The following is a 26,654-nucleotide window of genomic DNA, read 5'->3' as shown; positions in this document are numbered from 1 at the left end:
GAAGAAGAGATGGTATCCTCTGGGTCAGAGGACAGAATATTGTCAGTAAAATTGGTACTTCTTAGAAGGATATACTTTCACATCTTTCTAAAAATGCATTTCCCCTTAGACAGGAGGTCTGGAACATGTAAGCAACTCTAGACAAAAGGTACCCAAAAAGCACATTTGCTGTGTGAAGTGGGTTATTCTGTAAAACACTGGTTGCATACCAGACTACTGAGATCCCTGAACTGTCATCTTAATTAGCCATTTGTATTTATGTGTAGTCATCTTCCCTTAATATGGGAGTCCTCTAACATAGTGATCAATGAAGTAAAAATTGATTGCAAAATGTGCAAGACATGGAAAAGGGCATGTACAAGAGAAAGATGATAATGGGCTAATTGATTATTGTTACACAGTTAATACTAACAACTCTAACTGATATTGGAATGACATGGAAACCTCTGCCCCATACAATGGACCCCAGACTGTATTCAGCATTTTATTGCAAAACGAAGAAACGGTGGAGTTGTATTCCCATGGTATCTGCCAGATTTAGTCACCTCATTCATTTCTAACCAAGCATCGTGCCTTGCAAAACCTACGTGACTATCTCTGGAACTATCTCCTGGCTTGAACCGATGCACTCTTAGCGATCTCTGCCTGGCATTTCAGCATCCAGTGAACATAGACAGTGTGTTCACAGAATAACAGAATGGTTATGGTTGGAAGGGACCTCTGGAGATCACGAAGCATCATTCTATAATTAGAACAACAATATTCACAGTGGCCATGCAAAGCAGATAATCTTACTAAGACTCCCTGACTGAACGTGATGGGTTCATTTTGTTTTGGCTTTTTTTTTTAATTAGATTATTTTTGTGAAAAATATTAACTTAATGAGCTGATCAAGAGGGAGAAAATGTTTTAAAATGAACCCTATCTATAGGTTTCACTGATAAAAAGTGAAATTATACTTGACATTTAAAAATAGAAAGAGCATCCCACTGAGCGCTGACTACATTAAAACACTTTAAACATCATGAGTTTGTATTCATTTGTGAAAATTAAAACCTTAATGAAAGAATAAGGAAGTCACTTTGCCAGAACTGTATGATACAGCCTTTATCTCCCAGTGGTCCTGGAGGAAGGCCCTTCTTGTGCAAATTATGAGTACACAAGCAAAAAACCCTAGAGATTTTTATACTTAAAAGTGGCATGGAAGTAATAAGAATAATGCGATAACATGGCCTAGACATTGTCACAGACCATTTCCCAGTTGATTCTACACAATTTCACTTTCTGCAGGTTTCTTGAATTCACAAATTTTATATGTTTGACAACAGTTGATTCAGGTTTATCAGACTCTCCTAAAACTTGGAAACCATTGGTAAACACTCATGAGACTAAGATGAACCTTAGCTATAGGTTTTCTTTTTCCCACATCTGAGTCTGCCCAACAATGCCCAATATTATAAAAAAGAAAATCATAATCATTTATAAAACTTCAATTTAAAAAATCTTCAAACAACAATGACTACAACAAAAATAGAACCATAAAATAATTGCTTATTGTGGAATAAAAGCAGTTAAAGAAGTTTGAAAAATTAAGATCCTGAACCAACTGGAAAGAGGAAAAAACCTCTTTCTCAGGTGATTTGAGTAGAATTCTCATCTGTGCTTGAGGTAGGGACAGTTTTGGAGATGAGTTATTATTTTCCTTTCAGGTTCAAATTTGAAGAATGCAACGTAAAAGAAAGAAATAATATAAAATTAGGCTAGATACCGTACTATAGCATTCTGAGTCTGGGAAATACTGATGGTAACAAACTGTAAATCAACATAACCCCACTCTCATCTCTGACTTATTGAACACAAAACAAAAACCTTTTAGGAGCTTAAATGATCTATCTCTTGCTAAGCTATAGTTAAAAAGTTAGCTCATGATATGTAATGATCTTTCCTACACATTTTATTTCCTTTTAACTGTTTAAATAGAATTTGAGTAATATCTTCTTAATGTTCACCACAGAAGGTAACTAAATATTTAATGGACTCCTGGTAAAACCAGTTTAATGTTATAATTTAATTGAGGATTTTGCAAAAAAGAAAAAAAGGAAAACAGAAAAGACATCTTTCTTCTTTAATATATAAAATACCTACTACCTTGTGTTTTACAAACAGAAAAAAATTGAAAGCCAACTGGTTTTTTTTTCAATTATCAAATAGTGTAGCTTTAATGAGGTCATTTTGAGAAATTATTTTAATACTTTGCTTTCATATTAATTGAAGACTGACTATTATTCTTCAAGTCTATGGAACCATCTCCCTTGTCACGTTTTCTTGAGAAGAAGAACCATGTTTCTTATTGTGTTTGAGATAATTACTCAGGCCCCTTTCATCTAAGCCTGCAATTCCTTCTGCCAGTTCATTCCAAATTCTAGGATGTACATTGTCCAGTTCTTATGATTTAAGAATAATTTTCCTGTAAGGCTTAATTCTCATGCTGACTTTGGTGACTTTCACTTCCACTCCATCACCTCCTGCACATCTTGCCATTGCTTATTTTCAACACAATATCTTTAAACCACAAAAAAAGGTATTACTTTAACTTTGTGGCCACAATTCAACAGCTTATTGTGCTGGCCACAGATCGATTGATCCTGTTTCATCCTTTCACATTGTCTTGTAATTTATCTTGGATAGTATTTTCTACTGTTTATTTTGATTTGTCCATTCTCCTTCTATTTGCTTCTTGTACTCTTCTCACTGATTCCAGCATAGATTCTCATTTCTGAATTACTGTGTAGATAGGAATGTCTCCTCTTCCTTCCTATCCCCACACATCTGTCACTCATTTTTGAACCTGAAGAAGTATCAAGCTTTCCACGTGTCTTATAGCCAGCTAGGTTTGTTATGTAACTCTCTTAGTATTGAGGAGTGGCTGACATGCCAGAAGGCTGTGCTGCCATTGAGCAAGACCTAGACAGGCTGGAGGGTTGGGAAGGGAAAAATATAATGAAATATAACAAGGACAAGAGCAGAGTATAGCATACGAGCAGGAAAAACCTCAGTTTCTAGTATAAGTTGGGGAATGACCTATTAGAGAACAGTGTAGGGGAAAGGGACCTGGTGGTCCTGGTGGACAGCAGGAGGACCATGAGCCAGCACTGTGTCCTTGTGGACAAAAAGGCCAATGTCATCCTAGGGTATATTAGAAGGGGTGTGGTTAGTAGGTCCAGAGGGGTTCTCCTTCCCCTCTACTCTGCCCTGCTGAGACCACACCTGGAATATTGTGTCTAGTTCTGGCCCCCTCAGTTCCAGAAGGACAGGGAACTGCTGGAGAGAGTCCAGCACAGAGCCACAAAGATGATGAAGGGAGTGGACCATCTCCCTTATGAGGAAAGGCTGAGAGAACTGGGTCTCTTTAGCTGGGAGGAGACTGAGGGGTGACCTCCTTAATGTTTATAGATACATAAAAGGTGAGTGTCACGAGGATGGAGCCAGGCCCTTCTCGGTGACAACCAATGGTAGGACAAGGGGTAATGGGTTCAAACTGGAACACAAGAGGTTTCACTTAAATATGAGAAGAAGCTTCTTCTCAGTGAGGGTGACAGAACATTGGAACAGGCTGCTGAGGGAGGTTATGGAGTCTCCTTCTCTGGAGACATTCAAAACCCACCTGGATGCCTTCCTGCATAACATCATCTAGGTGTTCTTGTTCTGGCAGGGAGATTGGACTAGGTGATCTTTTGAGGTCCCTTCCAATACCTAACATTCTATGATTCTGTGATTCTATGAGGTAGTCCTGAGAAACTTGGTAGATCTATATGTCAGACACCAAAGCCTTGCAAAGTCAGCAAAGATGTAGAAGCATTGAAATAATACTAGTTATACACAAATCCTGAGGGATTTGTGTATTCAAGACAAGTGGTGACCCACTGAGTGTACTATCATCTGTAACAGCTGCCTTTCTAAGGCTTCAAGGCCCATCTCATACAATAAATTTAAAAAATCAGACTGCCTGTTAAACAAACCTGTGCAATTTCTGGAGGGCCGTGCACAGAGTTCATTGGGAAAATCATGGGCAGATTTTTACAGCTGGAACTCATGTTCTCGCTTTGTGGTTATGATTCAGTTACCTTTGGCATGAAGTCATCAAACATCATGCTCTCATGGGTGTGTGTCTTCCTTGTACAAGGATTGCATTAGACCTGGTTCCTAGCACATGACATAACCTTGTCAGAGATATTCACAGTCTCTGATATTATACCCAAGGTGTTTGATGACTCAGATTTATAATACCTGAAACATTATCTGACGTGCCTGAATAAGGGCTACGGTTGATAACTTAATTTCTCAAATGAAATAAAGATTTTTAAATCACCCTTAAACCTTTCTCCAGCAATAACAAAGTTTGTTCCAAAACTTTCTTAAAACCAGCTCTAGGATTATCATTTTTAAGGATGTAGGACTGAAATATCACATTTCATTCCAAGACCAAACTTATTTTTCTTTAAACTATTTTTTCTAAAGTAAATAAACAGCAGAATGTATTTTAAAAATCAAATAAAACGAAATATTGTGAAAACAAAACACTTAACTGATCACATATCACTCCTCTTATGGTGAGAATGAGCCACATGTGACAGATGGTGAACATTTTGCTTATTATACTACAGGAAACCACTGAGACAATGCATCAGTGAGAGTCATAAATATGTACTTGAAAGGAGTGAAATTAAATAATAAATTAAATAAAGAAATTACTGTGGAATAATGCATTTCCTATGATTAATGATGAATGTGTATTGCTTCAGATTCCTGAACTAGTTATTCTGAAGTTCATCGCAAGGCTCAGAATATATCCTGGCAATAGAAAAAAACTTTGTGAACATATTGTTACTGTGGAAACTATGACATTTTGAGGTCTTCTGAATTAAGAAAAAAAAAAATAACCTGACTATAGATCTTCCATATTTCACATAGTGATCCCAAGTGCACTATCAGAAACAAAGGGGAAGAGAGGGAGGTTTACACAACACTGACATTTCTATAGTTTTAACTTTTCAGAACTGCTATAGAATACAGATTTTGTTTTGACCAGAATATCTTAGTTGGTATACAGTTTTGGTTGGATGTAGTCTTTAAAAAAAATGCATCAATTTGTGGTCATTCTGAATAATTTATTTGCATCAGTTTGGACACTGAATAAAGAAATAAAATTGTTATTTGAACAACTATATCAAAAATAGTTCAGAGAAAAGTAAAATCTGTACCTTGGAAGGGAAGTTTTCACTGACTAAAATCTTCTAATTAGAACTCAATGAAAACAACGTACTGTTCAAGTGTCACTTTAAATATTAACAGATAAGCCTAACTTTTTTTTCTGCTTGACCCACAAGACTTTCTAGCTCTATTATACAACTCTCTTACTGTGGTTTTGTAAGTTTTCATTATATTTAGGAAGTGTTTCTGACTCCCAAATGTTAGATTTAATATAAGTATGCAGTGTTATTGTTAATGTTCTCTGCACCTGTGGAACTTTTCCTAAAAATAAGTTATGTCTCCAGATTATAATTGATTCTGCAAGAAAGTTCTGTATTAAACCATTAGTGAATAGTGTTTTCATTATCGAATAGTGTTTTCATCACTGTCCTTCTTAATTCATAGGTGCACCTGCAAGGAAATTTACCACAAAGTAAATTCTACTTTACAGTGTTATTATTTTTGATCCTACTTAACAGATTGTTTTTGTTTACCATTCAGAGTCTTCCTAATTTATCTCTGTCTGTTATGGATGCTCTTGATTAAACACCTATTGTGCTGTTTTCTATAATTGCTTTCTTTAAATGCACCATACACACTATCCAAAAATAGGAACACAAGGCCCCATGAGGAATAGTACAGCAGTTTCTACCTGTAGAATCTGACAGATGGGCTGCTGTGAATTTCATTTTCACTGGGATTTTATATGGACATATCTTAGCTTTTAAGGACAGTTAAGATAGATGAGATTTTCAGATGCTATAAACCATAATAATCTTACATCTGAGCTAGTCATCTTGACTCCATTTTCCCTTTATCAGTGAAAAGAAATCAACAGTCTCACATATGGCTCATTCAGAAATCCTCTTTAGGATGCCACTCATTCTGCTGTAGAGCTCTACATTTTCGATTTCCAAAGCTAGGAGAGATTAGTCCCAACCCTAATGATGTTAATGGATATGACCCTGGGAGCACAATTTAGGGAACAATTCTACTTGGGCAGACCTCATCTTCCTTCTGTGTGTTGCCAGATGCATGCTGTCAGGGAAGAATAAAGCTCCTAAAACACATATATTAACAGAGCAGGACATGTTATCATACAGATGAAACTATAGAATTCCTAGACAAAGGCTTTTGTCTGTCTCTCTTCAACTGGGCAAAGCCTTCTAAGTCTCTTTGAAACCACACAGTTATACATGTTCTGCACCTGGGTCAGTGCAATGCCTGGTATCAATACAGTCTGAAGAATGAAGAGATGGAGAGCAGCCCTGACAAGAAGTACTTGGGGGTACTGGTGGATGAAAGATTTGACATGACCCAACAATGTGCACTTGTAGCCCAGAAGGTCAATCGTATCTTGAGCTGCATCAAAAAGATCATGGCCAGCAGGTTGAGGGAGGTGATTCTGCTGCTCTGCTCCACTCCAGTGAGACCCCCCTGCAGTGCTGGTCCAGCTCTGGGTCCTCAACACAGGACACACATGGACCTGCTGGAGAGTGGCCAGAGGAGGCCACAAAAATGATCAGAGGGATGGAACAACTCTGCTAGGAGGACAGGCTGAGAGAGTTGAGGTGTTCAACCTGGAGAAGAGAAGGCTCCAGGGAAACATTATTGAGCCCTTTCCATACTTAAAAGGGGCCTGTGAGAAAGATGCAGACAGACTTTTTAGAAGAGTGTTTAATGCATGCATACATAACTACATTACTCCAGCTGATTATACTTTACAGATTATCACTTCTATAGAATATATATAAAAAGTAGGCTGAGAGAAGAGAGGACAAAACTATAAAGCAGAAACGGACTCAGACCTCTCTTGTTGAAAAACTGAAAGCCTCTTGTGCTTGTAACAAAACCAAATGACTCTTTGTTACCAATTTCCTGATGAAAGCTCTGTAATATTCATTTGACAAACCTGAATTAGATTTTATGAATTTTATTGGGGTGAAAAGCCCAGTATATATCTGCAATAGATACTGCAGAATGTTCTTTATAATTTTCTTCCTTTGTTTTCTTTCTTAAATAATACGAGAAGTGACTTTCCTTCTGAAGAAAAATCTGTGTTCCTCACAACCTATGTTAAACAGGATATACCCAGAAGTGTAATTGAGTCTCTCTTCTATGGCAATTGCAAAACAATGAAATTATGTAGCAAGTATTATTAGTTATTAATCCAGACCCATTTCTAAATTCCATTTGTACAGCCTTAAAGAAAAAAAAAAAAAAAAAAAAAGACCATAAGCAAACAAACAGAACCCAAGAACAAAACAAAACAAACAAATAAAACCCACAATAGAATATATGTATTACTGAGCAAGAGACACATAGACCTCAATAACTGTCCTTAACATATAAGTATTGATTCTGTCAATATTGTATTAATCAACAAGACAGAACTGTGAAGGAAACTTGAAAGAAAAGGAGGAAAATATCCCTTCTGAAGGTTTTTTCATAGTTCCAGAGAAGTTACGGTATCATTCTAACAGCATATGATACAGAATGGAAATAGAAACTTCACTATATACAACAGAAATCTCAGCTTCTTTGCAAAGATTTTGATTCAGACATATGTATAAATTGCCATTAAAAATGGAAACAATCAAAACAACTACAAATGTGAAAAGTATAACCATTAAAAAAACCCCAAACCTATAACCAGTGCCTCAACACAGACAACAGAGATTCCTGATAATTACAGTTTTGATTTAACAAATCAGTTCACTCACATTTTAGTGTATTTAATAAGTGTGAAAACAGAGTAAAGATGAACTGATTTCAGATGTCTAAGAACCTTTTCCAAGCTTCACAAACCTCTACAAAACCCAGCAGCAAACATACTAGTTACAAAGTGTTCTGAGAAGTTTCCTCACCAGCACCATTTGCACATTAGAAATCTTCATGAATAGAATGTAGATATACTAAGATGTTATTGTGGTTTAACCCAGCAGGCAGTTAAACACACATCCATTTGCTCACTCCCTCACTCTCAGTGGGATAGGAGAGAGAATCAAGACAAAAAAGTAAACCTTGTGGAGTAAGAAAGGGATTGTTTAATACAACAGAAAGGGAAATAATGATAATGATAATAATGAAGATTAATAATAATAATATAATATAAAATGAGTGATGCACAATGAGATTGCTCACCACTTGGTGATCAACGCTCAGCCTGTCTCTAAGCAGCAGTTCCCCCAAAATATATATATATATATATATATATATATATACATATATATATATATATATATATGTATATATATATATATATATATATATATATATACCAAGCATGATATCATATGCTATGGAATATCCTTTTGGCCAAATTGTGTCAGGTCTCCTGGCTGTGTCCCCTCCCAGCTTCTTGTGCAACTAGCACAGTGTGAGGAGCTGAAAAGTCCTTGACTACTTAACAACAACTAAAACATTGTTGCATAATCAACATTACTTTCATTCTAAATGCAAAACACAGCACTATACCAGCTACTAGGAAGAAAACTAACTCCATCCCAGCTGAAAACAGGACAAATACTAAGAAGATCTACTATTAATTTTAGACTCTTCAAAGAGCTGGAGAGCTGATCAGAACATTGGGACAGGTATATTCCTCTTTGGAATCTGGTTTTACCTGTAACTTACCCATAACTTGTTACAAGGTTACCCGTCAGATAATTTCACATATGAAATAGTATTATCTATATCAACTTGCTTGATGACCTCTGGATAATGGTTGATGCTGGTTGCTGTCACCAGACCTGATACCGATCCTGACTTTGTGGCTTGTGTTCCTGACTTCTTCTCCTTGGATTTGCCTCTTCACCACAGACCATCTGAGGACCTAGACTCTCAGCCACTCCTGGTTCTCATCTCTGGATGTGTCTTGCTTACTTCACTGGGGTGCTGTGGAACTAGCCCATGTTGGCAAAGCCACTGACTTGTTACAATGCATGGCTCCTGTCCATACAGAGCATCACGCTCTCCAGCAGCTACACCAGTAACCAGCCCAGTGCTGGTATTTACTCTGAAATCACTGATGTACATTATGATCTTTCATTTACTTCAAGAACAAGAATTTGTTCATGGGCGAATACTTTCCTTGCTTGTAGAAATCTTATTACCTTGATTCTCATTGACTTTAGAAATGAGGAGAACTGGCTGATAATCTCCTCTGTGACATTTCTCAAAATGAGATGGCAGCCTATTAGGACAGTATCTCCCTAGGTCCCAGCAGAGGGGATATGCACGCCTGCTCCTGCTTCAGATACTGCTTATACGTCTCCTAATGGGGACATAAACAAAGAGCAGAAACAGAAACTTATGAGTGATGCAATCCATTAAGCAGCATGAATTGCAAATTATTATGAGCCAGTATTCTTTGTAATAGCCTTGGAGCAAAATTGATGAACAATCTCTAAAATAAACTGCATTCTTATCTTTATGGAGATCTTGAATAATAAAGAAATTCATGCAAGTAAAAGCTTGTTCTCCGACAAATTGCAATGTGAAAGAGATAAATTTGCTGAAAATTCCAGCATTGATAAAAACTGTTTGAGAACGTTATTTGCTGTGAGAGTTATATATGAAATAAATTTACATACTCAGTGAAAGCAACATTTAAACTACAAAGACAGGCTCTATTATTTGCTCCTGGGGATGGGGCAGGAACCTCTGCAGAAGGGTCCTTTTAGGAAGCATTTCCTTCAGGTAAAATTTTTACCTGGACAAACTACTTTACTTACTAAACCTGATTCAGGGAACAAAAAATGCTTTCAAATATCAGAAACCCCTCTACAACTAATATTTGCTAGGATATACTTGTGATCAATCTATATTTTTAGTTTTATATTATTTAATTTCTGCTGCATTGACTTTGTTCTATTCACAAAATTATAAGCCAGACAGAAAACTAAAGTGCAGCATACTTTGCAGAACCAGTTCTCTCTTTCTGTATGCCAAGTGTAAGACAGTTGCAGCTTGGTGCAATCTAGATATTCTCATCTAAAGACCTGTATGAAGGAGGCTTCCTCCTAATTCCTCTGGAACTTTCAACTCACAATTTTGGCACGTGTCAATGATGAACCAGGTGGCTGACCTTCCTGTCTTCTCTTAAATAGGTGATATTGCTTACAGGCAGATGTATTACACAGTGCATAAAAGCCTCTAATACTGAATCAGTCTTAGAAGGTTTATAATTAGCAGGATGTAATGGTCAGTGCCAGATAGGTATTACCATATCCCAGTGAAAGATTCTTCAATAAGACAGATCTGATCGCATCAGACGTCTGTCTCCTCTCTTGAACAGCAAGGGAATGGACAATCAGGCCAGCTTTAGGCAACTAATTGTAACTAAGTTAGGTTAGTCAGATGAGGTAAATCCTACACAATGAGAGTGTACTTCTGACCATACCTTTTTATGTTGGTGATGACACGTTAATGTATAATAACAAACCCCAGTGCCTCTCCCACTATTTTTCAGTGTGCCTGGAAATTTTCCTAAAGTTCCCAGCTGAGAATAAGCTTGTATTCGAACACCCTGTGCATGAAATAAGTTTGAACTCAAGACTGGTATCCACTTTGTGCTCTGAGTATAACTATATCCATTTAGTGTTTCTTTCTCGTAATTACTAGTTTCATGGGAACAATTTTTTCAGTTATGTTTTTACATTATGAGTTACATGGAATACAAATTTACTTGACATTACTTCTACCATATAACATGCAATAAATGCAGGGATTATTTGTCATTGCTTCCCACAATCTAACAATTTTTTTTCATTTCAATTTAGAAACAAACCTAGCTGTGTCTTTGAAGGTTTGATTTTTTTTTCCCACAAAAAAAAAAAATAAAAATGACTATATTGTTTCATGAAGGCAGAATGAAATGTAACAGCTAATATTCTTCTATACTAAAACTAATGCAGCCCAAATAATTTTGGTTTCAGCCAATTTTCTCTGTACTATAAGCCACAGGATAATTAGAACACAACTACTTTTAGTATTATAATTACTTGCAGTTTTATTCACACATTGACCTGATATTGCACACCACTAAGGCTCATTACATTTGTTTTATTAAAGCAGTGTACCAAAAATTATGTTAATATTCTTACTAGCTACAACATAATCTTCTGGTTCATTCACACACAAAATAGCCTCCATTAAAGGTGAAATAATAATAAGAAAAATACCACAATAAAACTTAAATGCTTACTTAGATTCTGATTTCCAGGAATTACAATTTACATAGTTGTTTAGACATTTTTCCCTTCATATTCCTAAACATTATGTGTAGAAAATTATATTTATGTATGCTTCACCAATATTCAAAGATACTGTATCATGTGACAACAGGAATTGAAATGAGTCTACAAAATCAGTGATGCCAGTGTATTGGCAGTTTGTCCTCAATATTTTGCTATAATAATTATCAAAAGTACATTATTTTTTCTTATTGAAAACTATTTATATACTCCTAATTATTGTTAAAATGCTGGTTTGTCTACAGCACAAATTAATCTTCTTTTCTATTAAAAAGAAGTCTTCTGATTTTTTTCCATACTCTGCCTGTTAATGATGTTTTTGTGAAGAAAATACAGGAGGATACTCAAAGAAAAAAAAAAAAAAAGAGAAAATGAAAATAAGAACTAGAAACTTTTAATCAGAAATTACAGACAAAGTTTATCACTTTCCACACTAATCGTCTAGTGTTGCTGAAGGCTTTTTTAAAGTGTATTTTTTTCAGTGAAACACCCACAGTTATTTGCTGATTCTTAATGAAACTGGTTAGAATGCAGGCCACAAAAAACAAAATCTGTGGATCAGTCATGGAAAAGCCACACGGCCTACACAGCTGAGTGAAACAGGACACAGGCAACAGCTGGGTGAACAGATTCCAACACAGCCAATCTAAAAAAACCCGTGTTTTAATTATTGCTGACATCTTCTGATAGTCTCCAGTATACCATTTAGGCAAGAAATTAGAGACTGAAATAAAGAAAACCCTGCAGGAAAGCCTTGCCTAACTTGGAGTGACACTTAATACTTGGGGGAAATGCCTTAGGACAGAAGGCTTTCTGGAGTTGTATGAATGACATGTCTAGTAATTTTTGTTGAACTGAGTTGTATAAATTCCTGAGTTCTTCCGGAATATATGGGACCCAGAAAATGGGATTACTAGGTACATTTCTCACATGCAATACAAAATATTAGTGCATTCAAAGGAAGTCAAGTCACTGCTTGAGATATTTGGAGGAGGAGATTATGTATAAGCTGTTACATTACTGCTGCCAGTTCATATGTACCTCTTTTATATTGACCAGCAGACCATTCTGCTATAAATACAGCAAAAACACCTAATGAAAGACAGAAATTGATCTCAGACTACACAGTCTCAGAAACAGTACTAAATTCACAGCTCATTAAAATTCAAGGCTACTATATCAGACTTATTTTTTAGGCCCAAATCATCAATCTTGATCCAGATTTCAAGCCTTTATTTCAAGAAGCTAAAGCAAAAAATAGTGAGACATGGTAGATTATATTACACTACAGAACATGACAATACATCTTTTGAATACCTGCAATTATTTAGCATGACTAGCAACTTCTGAAACTTATATTGGATTTCAATAATGAAATAGATGCTGTGATATATATCTGGAACTTTTCTGATAAAAAGTTTACAGGTTGGTAAATAATAGGAAAAGAAATTGCATAAAGAAATATATAGTCAGAGTAGAACAAGCATCTCAACTTTGCCTGAAATATTAACATTTATTCAGTAAAAGTAGTCTACTTGCAAAAATGCAGCAATTCACATAAGGATAATGACTCAAGTCATACAGACTCTTCCTGAACAACTGAATGCAGTGCTGTTGTTTGCAGCTTTGGGAAATGAGAATGAAGTGGCAATTGCTAACCATCTCTAATATGTCTTGGTAGTCAAAGATTCAGCTCAAAAACAATAAAACATTTGCATCTTTTAATTTAGTGACTATGCACAGCCCACTATCCAGCATGATGCTGAAAATTCAGCTCTGATGACTTAGGTCATTATTCTTCCTCACTGAAGGAGGAATGGTGTTGTAGCAAATAACTCAAACTACTTCTGACTTGCTGAATCTCCATCTTCACACATACTGAGCTAAAGGAAAGCCCTACCTGAATTTTATTGCCTTTCAGGATGGACTTCTTATTAAAAATGTAGAGTTTACTTAAAAGAAAGACAAAGCTTAGTAGGACACAGTCTTTTGCTTATTTCTAGCTGTGCATGATGGTCAAGTATTCCAAATTATGGGGACTGTAAGCTTGAATTTGCAAGTTTTAAATTCAATGTTGGCCCTGTAAGTTCAGATCACCTCTTCATAAGTAGAAGATATTATGGATTTTTCCTTTAAGTAAACACAAGCCTAATATTTTAAGAATGTCCCATCGTTAAACATCCACTTTCGAAAGCAATTTTATCCAGGCTCCCCTTCTTGGGAGAAAAGTGAATGTAAATCTGAGAGCAAAGGTAGTATGCTGTTTTTTCCTTCTTGGCACAACAGATAATTGGGATAATAGTGCTGTCTAGTGTTTTCCCTGTGTTGCTATAAACATCTCAGGTCTGTGCTACAGAAAACAAACACTTTTTATGTTTCCTTATATTAGCCCTTAGATTCCAATTCGTCCCTCTCTATCTTAGACAAATGGGATCACATAGATCCTGTGCCTGCTATTTGACTAGTCTTAATTATTCATTTTTTGTCTTTCAGGTTTATAACTATGTGGTAAAAGACAGGTTTAACAGGGCAAAAGTCCAGAATGGGAAATCATCCAGCTGGTGAAGCATTGAGGACATCAAATCAGTGGCACTGCTGATCAGTATTTTCCCTAGCTTGACATCTGTTTGCAAACACTAACAGCCAAAATTGTTTTGAAAGGCAATGTCAGCCTTAGGCTTTGAAGCTTGCCTCCTCAGATGCATCAGTGAATCTCTCTACCCCTTACTACTTGCTATTTTCTTCTGTGAAATGACACAAAGCATATAATCATGCACAAGAGAGAAAACATTATTTGGTATTTGTATCTGATGAGTAGAAGTCAAGATTCCTGGGCTTTACCTCTGACACCATTACTGATTCTCTTGTTACTTCTGACTTAGGTGCGCATTTAATATGTACATTAAATAAGAGAACACAATCACATGCATAAGAAAAGTTTCTGGAAACCTTCAGTTTTAATTGATTTAGCTTTCAGCATGTGATGATTCTTTGGTTGTCATTTCCAGAAACTATTCTAGTAAATGTCACTACTATTAAGAATCTCTTTGCACTTAAAGAGAAAATAAAATAATATTAAAAGATGCATATATTTTTGAAAAGACTCTTGGGAACACTGTTCCAGACTGAAAAACTTTATGTGCTGATTTTTTCCACAAGCTAACATTTTATTGGAAAATGGAGTACCTTTAGAAAAGGTCCCAGTGTAAACCAAGTAACAACCTGCAGTAATTATCATACAATATCAACTAATATTATATAATAATATGATTATAGGATAAGTACAGTGGTTACTCTATATTAACACTATTTTAATAGTGCTGTACACATTAATTTAAAATATATGATTGTATGTTAATATAAACATTTGTGTAAATTAATGTTTTCATGAGCCTTCTCTGTCTTTGTCCTACCAAAATTAGTGCTTATGGCTAATTTTTTTTCTACACGTGTTGCAGGAGAAAAACCATGGCACTAAATAAATCAGTCCACATTTCTGTCTTGCAGCTCATGCTGTCATCAACATAAGAAACTTGCTTACGGACAAACCATGAAAATAAACCAAGGATAGAGAATATGTCTGGTATATCCTTGAAGATTCTGGGAATCTAAGGCTTGGACACTGAGCTAGAAATAGAATGTTTTTTATTTAGTCCTCCTTGGGTGGCTGATTGAATTACTTTCTTAATCCATAAAAATAAACAAAAAAAACAAACAAGCAAAACTTTGACATTTATAATTTCTGCAGCAACAAGTTCCATGGTTTAGTTATATATGGTATAACAATTAATATTATTTTATTATTTATGTTTTCCATTACATTTTCTATCCATGCCAAAATTCTTCTAGTTTCCTGACAGAAACCAAAATTTATTTGATGTAACAACATATTGAAGCTGTTTAATACCCCATTGTCTATCTACTCCTATATTTTCAAATTCTACTATATCACTTTTTAGCAAACTGAAGGACACCACCAATTCTTACCATATTGAAGCAATACTTATTGACATGCAGCAGTTGCCTTCTTCTGCTCTGTTCTTTATTCCCTTGCTAATATTTCAGTTTGATTTTTGGCTCCTATAGGGCATTGAGCTGACAGAAATCATTCAACAGTAATTCTAAGTTGATTTTTTTTCACTGTTGGTAACTTGTTTACAGACCTTTGCCATGTGTTTATTGTCATGGCTGTCTCTTTACTACTTTCCCATCTTCAGCACTGCATTTCTTATCATCCAGTCTTTAAATATATTAAGAATGACTCCTAAACCTTATCACGGTCAACTGTCATTTTCATTACCTCTTGTAGTTAAATATTATTTAAAATATTTCATCTCATTGTCAAGTTACTAATTGGTATATTTACAACAGGAATATCTATATCTACATCTACATGGAATTACAAGGATAGTCTCTTTTCATTGTTCACCATTTATTCCTGCCTTTTAATGCTTGTGACATGTGACATCTTCCTTCAATTTTTTGTTATTCACATAAAACTCTTTGGAAATTTAAGAGAAATATAGGAACTGGAATCCTGTTCACTGTATGTTTGCTGACTTAATCAAAGAACTCTGAAAGATTTGTTAGGCATGAGTAACCCCTGTGAAATCCATGATTACTTCTGCCTGTAGAAATATATTCATTCATGTACTTGTTATTTCTGTTATTTTTTACAGTAGCTATCAATTTGTTCAGCAAAACTCAGCTCTACTGCTCTATAGCTCCCTGAAATGTTCTGAAGTTGTCATCTTCCATTTTCCTGGTGCTGATTCCATTTCAAACATAGTTAATAGTTCAGCAATTTTATACTTAAGTTCTTTTATAATTATTGGGTCAATACTATCTGTTCCTGATGATTTGTTACCATTCATATTATCAGTTGTTCCTAAAACCTCTTATTTCCAGCATTTTCAATAAGCTGCCCTAGTACTGAATTTAGACACTCTACTAGAGAAACACCCAAATGTGAAGTCCTAATTCTAAATTTTGGGAAACTTACGTTCAGACTACAGACCTTCTATAACCATCACTCTTGATAGATATAAATAATGAACTGAAATTAATGCTATAATTCTATTTTTCAATTTAAGGTAACCATATTTCTCTCTTTCAAAATCATCTTACCATTCTCTGTCTTTCTTGTGATTGTTCAGAATACATATCTTACAAAATCCTTTTATTTAGGTACATTATTCATCAAGATAAAACCACAGATACAGAAGCAGGTAAAGACAGAATATTACTGACTTTTTTCAGACCTTTGGTAGGATTTTACTGAGAAACACAAGCAGGGGAAAAAAAGATACGGTGTAGGCACTGTTGATACTCTCATTGACAGAGAAAAATGAAGGTGTCCTAATTTATCTGTCTCTTTTCAGTCACAATCTATATAAATACAACCACACATTGAAGAAGTAAAAGGTTTAATACATTATAGTGGATAACAGCATTATAGATTTCCTTAGTAATATCTTACTACTTACTACTTACTAGTGAAGTCGACTCCAAACTGGCTGAAGGAAAGAAGCCAGAGAGTTGTGGCCAATGGGGCAGAGTCTAGTTGGAGGCCTGTATCTAGTGGAGTGCCTCAATGGTCAGTACTGGCGCCAGCATTATTCAATATATTCATCGATGATTTGGACGAGGGAATAGAGTGACTGTCAGCAAGTTTGCTGATGACACCAAGGTGGGAAAAGTGTCTGACATGCCAGAAGGCTGTGCTGCCATCCAGAGAGACCTGGACAGGCTGGAGATTTGGACAGGGAAAGATTTAATGAAATACAACAAGGACAAGTGCAGAGTATAGCATCTGGGTAGGAACAACCCCAGGTTCCAGTATAAGTTGGGGAATGACCTATTAGAGAGCAGTGTAGGGGAAAGGGACCTGGGGGTCCTGGTGGACAACAGGATGAGCATGAGCCAGCACTGTGCCCTTGTGGCCAAAAAGGCCAACGGCATCCTAGGGTATATTAGAAGGGGTGTGGTTAGTAGGTCCAGAGGGGTTCTCCTTCCCCTCTACTCTGCCCTGCTGAGACCACACCTGGAATATTGTGTCTAGTTCTGGCCCCCTCAGTTCCAGAAGGACAGGGAACTGCTGGAGAGAGTCCAGCACAGAGCCACAAAGATGATGGAGTAGAGCATCTCCCTTATGAGGAAAGGCTGAGAGAACCGGGTCTCTTTAGCTTGGAGGAGACTGAGGGTGACCTCCTTAATGTTTATAGATACATAAAAGGTGAGTGTCACGAGGATGGAGCCAGGCCCTTCTCGGTGACAACCAATGGTAGGACAAGGGGTAATGGGTTCAAACTGGAACACAAGAGGTTCCACTTTAATTTGAGAAGAATCTTCTTCTCAGTAAGGGTATCAGAACACTGGAACAGGCTGCCCAGGGAAATTGTGGAGTCTCCTACTCTGGAGAAATTCAAAACCCTCCTGGACACACTCCTGTGTAACCTCATCTAAGTGTTCCTCCTCCAGCAGGGGGATTGGATAGATGATCTTTTGAGGTCCCTTCCAGTCCCTAACATTCTGTGATTCTGTGATACTTAATTTCACGTATCACGGGATATATATATATATATTTATTACTATGTTGTGTTAATATTCTGTCTAAATATCAGTGTTTTTTTAGATTACTATTTTCTGCCAGAGATTTCAATACTACAAAGCTTTCTGCTGCTTCTTTCTGGTTTTGAATTTTGAAGAAAAATAGCCATTCCAACCCTATTTTGCTTTAAAGAAACACACTTCCAAAGAACAGTAGACTTTCTAGTCACAAAGTGAAGCAACTTTTTAATTAAAAGAATAAAGAAGATTCTTGTACCACTGTGTATCTTTGGCATAAATGTAAGCCTTTAACTTCAGTGCGCAAGGGAAAAAAAAAGTACCTATCAGAGTTATTGCATAGTTTTTTATGACTGCTTTAATTAATTATCTTCTCTTTCTCTTATGGCCTTTTTACCTCTGTTCCATAAAAAGCAATTTCTCTTTTACAGATCTTCCACACTGAAAATGTCAAGCAATCAGGACAAACATAAAATTATTTTTATGTGCTAACGTTCCAAAATAAATAAAATTAGTATTGTTTCATTGTTGTTGTTCAATGTAAATGACATAAATAGCACTAGGTTGATAGCTCTAGAGAATGAAGATGTCTACAGAACAGTGGTACAAATAGAGGGAGTTTCTCCAGCATGTTCTGACAAACTAATTGCATCTCAAATTGACAAAGCTGTGACATAGTTAAAAATTCAGTTCTTATTTTTAATTTTTTATTAAGAATGCCAGGGAAGTTTTCCAGATGAGAGCATGAGGGCACTTTCATCATTGTCTCATCTAGACACAGTTTCATGCTTCTGATTCCACAGAGTTTGAAGGACAGAATACAACTGAATTCCCTGGATTTTTTGTAAATTATATGGACACTTTTCATCTATGAATTATCCTTATACACAATTCTCTGTTATTGGCTTCCTCAAAACAAATGCAGAGGACTGAAACATATACTTTCAGAAAAAAAAAAAAAAAAAAAAGCAAAAAAGCAATATGAGCTAAGACCTAGGCACCCTCCTTACCTTCTATTTCTTCCTCCTCATGGGCTCAAATGTTTATCAAATGAGGTACAAAACTTTAGCAAGAGTAAAGCCACCAGATGAAATACTATTTGTTTAAAAATTTAGAAGCACAGTAATACTAAATACTTTTAAAATCTTTTACAGAAATTATTCAGAGGTCAAGGAGGGTTTTGTTTGCAGCCACCATCATATCTGGAGTTCTGCTTGATGTTTCCCAGAGAACTTCCAGGCTTCAGTCTCACTGATTACTAAGTGCTACTGACTCATCTATAACCTCTATAACTCTCCCATTCTTCCCTTTTTTCTGAAAGATCTCAGGCATTCTCACAACTGCATACCCTCATAATCAAATCAAACTATTCTCAAGTTCTAATTCTCACCTGGTTTTGGGAGCATTATCATCCTGATAGGGCTAACTGGCATCACCATTCACCTTGTAGTCACAGGTAATCATCAGTGAAAACATCTGATTGACTTCAGATGGGAAAAAATGGTATTAAAAGGGAATCTAACTTTTCTATAAGCAAGATTTCTTCAGTGAGGTGCACTGGGAAAGTAGCTACACAGGTCTGTAGCCTAAATCAAGTCAGATGCTATTATAGTGTGATGAATACTTAACGCATATTTCATTTCAAAGAATTCATAGAACACCTTCTCTGCTCCTTCTTCCAACTTCCTGGTTTTCCAGCTTCTCTTCTGACTCCATGAAACACAAAAACACCTGCAATCCCTTCCCATCCTGTAACAAATATCTTATTAAAAATGTTGTTTTAAAAACAATAACAAGAAAACATGAGATCTATATTTATTTTTAATTAAATAGAGAAAATCTATGCTTTTTTTCTCATACCGTATGTTAAGAAAGAGAGCAAAAGAGATTGGGAATGTCAGATAATTCTGAGAATCTGGCCATAACTCCCAGACTGATTTCTTGCAAACAGTATATTTCTTTTGTCTGGCTTCAGTGGAAAATAGATCAAGGTTTTGTGGTAATAGCTTGTGTATGGTTGGAAGAAATGGCCAGGAAAGTTTGACAGAATGGTAGAAAGGTCACTAGCTTTGGTCTGTAGTTTCAGTGAGCTAGCACTAAGCATGTTTGGGATAATATCACTCACATTTCAGAGGGGAGGCAGGGGAGAGACAAGAAAACATATCTATCTCATGCATTCCTTGGGTTTAAAATCCAAGAAATCATGAGCCGTAGAAATGAATGGAGACTCAGAAGCAAAGTCAAGTTTTACTTTTTTAATGACAAAGAAAGAAGAGGTAGTATGAGTCACAGCTAGCAAAATAGTAGAAGATATTTCTCATTGTTTTGGTAATGACAAAGATCATTAAATGTTCAGACACTGTCTTTCCCACCACCTCAGAGACGTAAAGTGAATTCAAAATTTCAATTATTAACTATGTATGACAGGAATACCCGAAGGGTGGCCTGTGGTGCTGATGAATAACCTACAGTGAACACATTGTTCATGTTAGATTACAACGTTAAGACTTGCAGACACACATACGCACACACAAAACCCTGTGCATTTGTGTTGATGCTTGTAACAGACAATTAAAAAAAAAATAAAATGACAAGACATATTATTTTTGTCCTTACTGACCTTTTTGGATTGTAGCAGACGGTAAAAATGACATAGACGGGAACAGAGGGCAAGAACATTCCCTGAGCAGCAGAGGAAACAAATGCAGCAATGACAGAAGGAATGTGCATCTTTATTTCTTTTTTGAAATAACAACCACCAGGACAAGGTGGATGAAGATATTAAACTTTATCAACTCCAATACTGATTAATTTCAAATCAATAAGATACCATACCTTGACTCCTAGAATGAATCTGGGGTTCTGATCAGCAGAACTGTGTGATTAATACTGCTAATGACTGTAACACCAAGACTTGAGTTCTGACATTTTACAGACGTTTAGCATCTTCAGTTTCAAGTGTAGTAAAGTGTTTTAATGTCATTTTATCAGCTGTAATTTCCAGAACTTTCTTGAATTAACTATGCTATATCAAACAACTTACTCAGAGATACAGAAGCTGCCATTATAAATTAATTTTATACTGTAAAGTTTTGACATTATGGATAAGAGACTGGAAGTTTCCAGAATGGATATGAGATGCAGATATTTTCCCTTTCATTTTTTTTTTTTTCAGATTATTTGTTTGGGTCAGTGTTTTTTGTTTTGTTTTATTTTTCCTTGTCATGACTACACAGCTTAAACCATGTTACATAGTGTGAAGCTAAGATGCAGTTATTCTTAACCAAGTTGTTAGATCTGGATAAAAAAAATCTCTCTAACTTCCTAATTCATCTGGGAGTGGAGGGAGGGGAAAGAAAAAAAAAGAAAAGAAAAGAAAAAAAGAAAAGCAGGCCATTAAGACAAGAATACAAGCAAGTGTTCAAAAAACAAAGATGATTAAACAGATTAATCTTCTTTAAATGCTGGGTCATGCTCTTATTATTTCTGACACCACAATGAGCTGTAATTAAATTGTGGCAAAATTTTCTCTTTCAAGTATTTTGAGCTACTATTGCAAAAACACACAGGAAGCTATCCTTGCTACAAGGAATGACAGTATCACAGTATTACAGTATGTTTGGGATTGGAAGGGACCTCAAAAGATCATCTAGTCCAGTCCGCCTGCTGGAGCAGGAACGCCTAAGTGAGGTCACGCAGGAACATGTCCAGGCAGGTTTTGAATGTCTCCAGAGAAGGAGACTCCACAACCTCCCTGGGCAGCCTGTTCCAGTGCTCTGTCACCCTTACTGAGAAGAAGTTATTTCTCAAGTTTAAGTGGAACCTCTTGTGTTCCAGCTTGATCCCATTACCCCTTGTCCTATCATTGTTGGCCACCGAGAAAAGCCTGGCTCCATCCTCATGGCACTCACACTTTATACATTTATAAACATTAATAAGGTCCCCCATTAGTCTCCTCTTCTCCAAACTAAAGAGCCCCAGCTCCCTCAGCCTTTCTTCATAAGGGAGGTGCTCCACTCCCTTAATCATCTTGGTTGCCCTACGCTGGACCCTCTCCAGCAGTTCCCTGTCCTTCTTGAACTGAGGGGCCCAGAACTGGACACAATATTCCAGATGTGGTCTCACCAGGGCGGAGTAGAGGGGAAGGAGAACCTCTCTCGATCTACTAGCCACTCCCCTTCTAATACACCCCAGGATGCCATTGGCCTTCCTGGCCAATGGGCAGGTGCTGGCTCATGGTCATCCTGTTGTCCACCAGGACCCCCAGGTCCCTTTCCCCTACACTGCTCTCTAATATGTAATTTCCCAACCTATACTGGAACCTGGGGTTGTTCCTGCCCAGATGCAGGACTCTATACTTTCCCTTATTAAATTTCATTAGGTTATTCCCCACCCAGCTCTCCAGCCTGTCCAGGTCCTGCAGGATGGCAGCACAGCCTTCTGGTGTGTCAGCCACTCCTCCCAGCTTAGTGTCATCAGCAAACTTGTTGATAGTACACTCAATTCCCTCGTCCAAATCGTTAATGAATATATTTAATAATATTGGCCCCAGTACTGACCCCTGAGGCACTCCACTAGATACTGGCCTCCAACTAGACTCCGCACCATCCACACCATTGACTCTCTGGCTTCTCTCCTTAAGCCAGTTTGCAACCCACCTCACTACTCTATTGTCTAGACCACACCTCCTCAACTTAGCTGTGAGGATGCTGTGGGAGACTGTGTCAAAGGCTTTACTGAAGTCAAGGTAGACCACATCCACCGTTCTGCCATCGTCCATCCACCTTGTTACATTCTCATAAAAGGCTATAAGGTTGGTCAAGCATGACTTACCCTTGGTAAAGCCATGCTGACTGCCCCTAATAACCCTCTTATCCTTGATATGCCTTGAGATGGCACCAAGGATAAGCTGTTCCATTACTTTCCCAGGGACAAAGGTGAGGCTGACCGGTCTATAATTACCTGGGTCCTCCTTCTTGCCCTTTTTGAAGACTGGAGTGACATTTGCTTTCCTCCAATCCTCGGGCACCTCCCCCGTTTCCCAAGACTTGGCAAAGATGTTGGAGAGTGGTCCAGCAATGACTTCAGCCAGCTCCCTCAGCACCCGCGGATGCATCCCATCTGGACCCATGGATTTATGGACGTCCAGACTATTTAATTGCTCCGTAACCCAGTCCTCATTGACTAAAGCAAACTCCTCCATTGACCTGGCTTCATCCGGGGTCTCAGGGGTACACGGTTCCCCACCACAGCCTCCAGCAGAGTAGACAGAGACAAAGAAGGCATTCAGTAATTCTGCCTTCTCTGTATCTTCTGCCACCAGGGCACCCACCCCATTCATCAATGGGCCTACATTGCCTCTGGTATTAGTTTTATCTGCTATGTACCTGAAAAAGTTCTTTTTGCTGTCCTTGACCCCTGTAGCCAGCTGTAGTTCTAAGGAGGCCTTGGCTATCCTAGCTGCCTTCCTACATCCTCTAACAGCAGCCTTATATTCTTTCCAAGTGGCCAGCCCCTGCTTCCATGACCTGTAAACTCTCCTCTTCTGCTTGAGCATACCCAACAGATCCCTATTCAACCACGCAGGCCTCCTGTCTCCCTTCCTTGACTTCCTACGTGTGGGGATGCTCTGATCCTGAGCGTGGAAGAAGCAATCTCTGAATATTTATATATAAGCATTGCACTCAGTAAATGCTGTCTCCTATGTTAATCTGCTGCTTTGTCAAGGGACTCTAATTTTTACAAAGTTCCTCATTACTGTCTCACTTTCAGGACAGCATTTTTGCTCAAGTGCAGATTAACATGAAGAACACACATTAGTTCCACTCTAATTAATCATCTACTTACATAGTTTCCTGAGATGTAACTCTAGTAAATAATACATAAGAGTTATATTGAAACCTTGATTTTGCTGATGTAAAAATAAAAGCAAGTATATAAAATATATTGAATAATATTGAATATATTGAATAATATTGAATATATTGAATAATATTGAATATATCTTCCCACTACATGACACTCTCTTTCACATATGTGTGCCCCTGTGCAGAAAATGAGAGGAAAAATCTCAAGAGATGGGAGGTCATGTTGCTTTCAGGGATGGAGAAGCAAAAACTGTGCCCCAATTCATACTGCCTTATGTGGTACATTCATGCCTCTACCATTTCGGCATTAAGAACAGGGTGATGCCTTGTTTATGCACAGTGTGCAAGAGGAAGATTTGCAGACAGGATGATGAACTTTCCAGCAAATAAACTGAAAACTAATAAAATGGAATTTTGCAACCAGACTTCTGAAGCACTGTTGATGGAGCATGGCAGGAACCAAGGTAAGAGTCATACACAGCCGTTAACTTAAAACTTTCTCTGCTGGTTAAAAAAAATTAAGTCCTTCAGGGATAATTAACTTCCTTGTAAACAGGAAATTTTTCAGGATTTTTACTAAGCCCTGTCCACTCAAGAAATGATCCCACTGTGGTTTTCCTTGCAAGCTTTATCTCTTTCTGTGGTCACTGTGCAACCAATGTTTTTCCCTCTGAGAAGCTCTGAGGAATGCAACAACACCCTGCACTTTTTCATAAACAAGCCCTGCACAAGGCTGTGTTGTAGTAGGCTTGTGTGGGTAGTTTTCCAACAACAATTGCTTGATTTAGCCAAGAAGAATTATCTTGATGGCATGACTGACAAATAAAAAGTGCATTAAAGTCTTCACAACAACTAATCTCCCAATTTACATACGAAACAGACAAATCTCATAGCCCAAGTTCACCTTGAGGAGCAATCTAGACCAAGAAGACACTCTGCTCTGCACTGGTGTGAACTCACCTGAAACACTGTGTGCAGTTCCGGGCACCATGGAATGAAAAATATATTAGGTTACTGCAGAGTGTCCAGAAGAAGGCTACAAAGTTGGTGAAGGGTTTTGAGGGGAAGCTGTATGAGGAGCAGCCAAAGTCACTTGGTTTGTTCAGTCTGGAGAAAGTAGACTAAGAGGAGACTTCATCACCATCTACAGCTTCCTCACAGGGGAAGGGAGAGAGGTAGGCACCAAACTCTTCTCTTTAGTAACCAAAGACAGAACCCAAGGGAATGGTAGGAAAGTGTGTCAAGGGAAGTTTAAGCTAGACATTAAGAAAAGGTTCTTCACCCAGAGTGTGGTGGAGCACTGGAACAGGCTCCCCAGGGAGGTGTCATGGCCACAAGCCTGACAATGTTCAAGAAGAGACTGTCCTCAGATACATGGTGTGAACTGTGGAGTTGCCATATGCAGAGACAAGAGTTGGACTCAATGATCCTTGTGGGTCTCTTCCAACTCAGGATATTCTATGCTTTCATTACACGATTTTATATGCTCTATGCTCTCCGAGTTGGATGGGGAAGGTAAACCAGGTGAAGGTATTAAATACTGGGAGACTTTTAAAACAACATGAAGAATGTTGCTGTTTAATATCTCTGGCCATGATGTGACCTTGCAGCACCATCCCTAGTGTATATTCTTTGTTACACGTTTTGTGTTGTCCTGCTTTGGCTACGAGTAATTAGTTGCCTCTGTCTTTCTGTCTTTCTAAAAGGTTTGTTTTGTTTTGTTTTGTTTTGGTTTTAGTTTCAGTTGAGCTATTCTTTCTTCTCGTATAAAGTGGCTTGTTATCTGCATCTTTGTCTGCTTCAAATGTCTTCTGCTTTGTGATGAAGGGATTACAAGGCTTACTGAATAATTCACTAGAGGTTAACACAATTGTCTTGGTATGCATGAAGAACAGGATGCCCAGCAGGACCAGGAAAGTGATTACCCCACTGTATTGGTTACTGTGGAGGATGCATCTTGAATCCTGGGGTCAGTTTTGAAACTCTGACTATAAAAAGACTTTGAGGTGTTGGAGCAAGTTCAAAGAAGGGCAACAAAGCTGGTGAAAGGTCTGGAGCACAAGTTTGATGAGGAGCATCTGAGGGATCTGGGAGGGTTTAGCCTGGAGAAAAGAAGGTTGAGGAGAGACCTTCTCACTCTCTATACCTACCTGAAAGGAGGTTGTAGCATGGAGGGTGTTGGTCTCTTCTCCCAGGCAGCAAGTGATAGGACAAGAAGAAATGGCCTCAGGTTGCACCAGGGAAGGTTCAGATTGGATAACAGGAAAAAAAATCTTCACTGGAAGGGTTGTCAAGGACTGGAATACGCTGCCCAGGGAAGCGGTTGAGTCACCATCCTTGAAGGGATTTAAAAGCTTTGGAGATGAGGCTCTCAGGGACATGGTTTAGTTCTAAAGTTCAGTTATGATTTGACTCAGTGCTTCTGAGGGTTTCTTCTAACCAAAATAATTCTATGATTCTATGAGAAATGAGCTAACAGTTTCATTACAATTTTCAGCCTGTGTAATGTGAAGCTGTGGTTTTGGCTTTTTGTGGAAATATAAAACCATTGAAATGACAAATACGGAAACTGTGCATAAATGAACAGTTACTAGATACAGTTAAGCTAATAATAGCAGAATTTCCTTCCAAGATACTACAACTCCCAAACTGACCTTTACAATTGCATTGGCATAGAAAAGCATACACTTTTTGGTGGGCAGAGGAAATACAA

The 26,654-nt window shown here is 37.5% G+C and overlaps 1 protein-coding gene across 3 annotated transcripts in view; it reads right to left on the bottom strand.

Moving 5' to 3' along the window:
• Positions 1–26,654, bottom strand: part of RIT2 (Ras like without CAAX 2) — a 186,094-nt gene that overhangs the window by 56,303 nt on the left and 103,137 nt on the right. Inside the window, exon 5 of one of the 3 annotated variants that reach the window (XM_065046924.1) lies at positions 26,092–26,277. The exons of the other annotated variants lie outside the window; for them this stretch is intronic. Coding sequence (XP_064902996.1) covers positions 26,092–26,277 — 186 coding nt within the window. The remainder of the gene's footprint in view (positions 1–26,091; positions 26,278–26,654) is intronic. 3 annotated transcript variants of the gene reach the window in all.

Source organism: Columba livia, chromosome Z (genome assembly GCF_036013475.1).
Source record: "Columba livia isolate bColLiv1 breed racing homer chromosome Z, bColLiv1.pat.W.v2, whole genome shotgun sequence".
Taxonomy (NCBI): domain Eukaryota; kingdom Metazoa; phylum Chordata; class Aves; order Columbiformes; family Columbidae; genus Columba; species Columba livia.
Note: the sequence above shows the minus strand (reverse complement) of the source record. Positions and strands in the feature narration are given on the sequence as shown.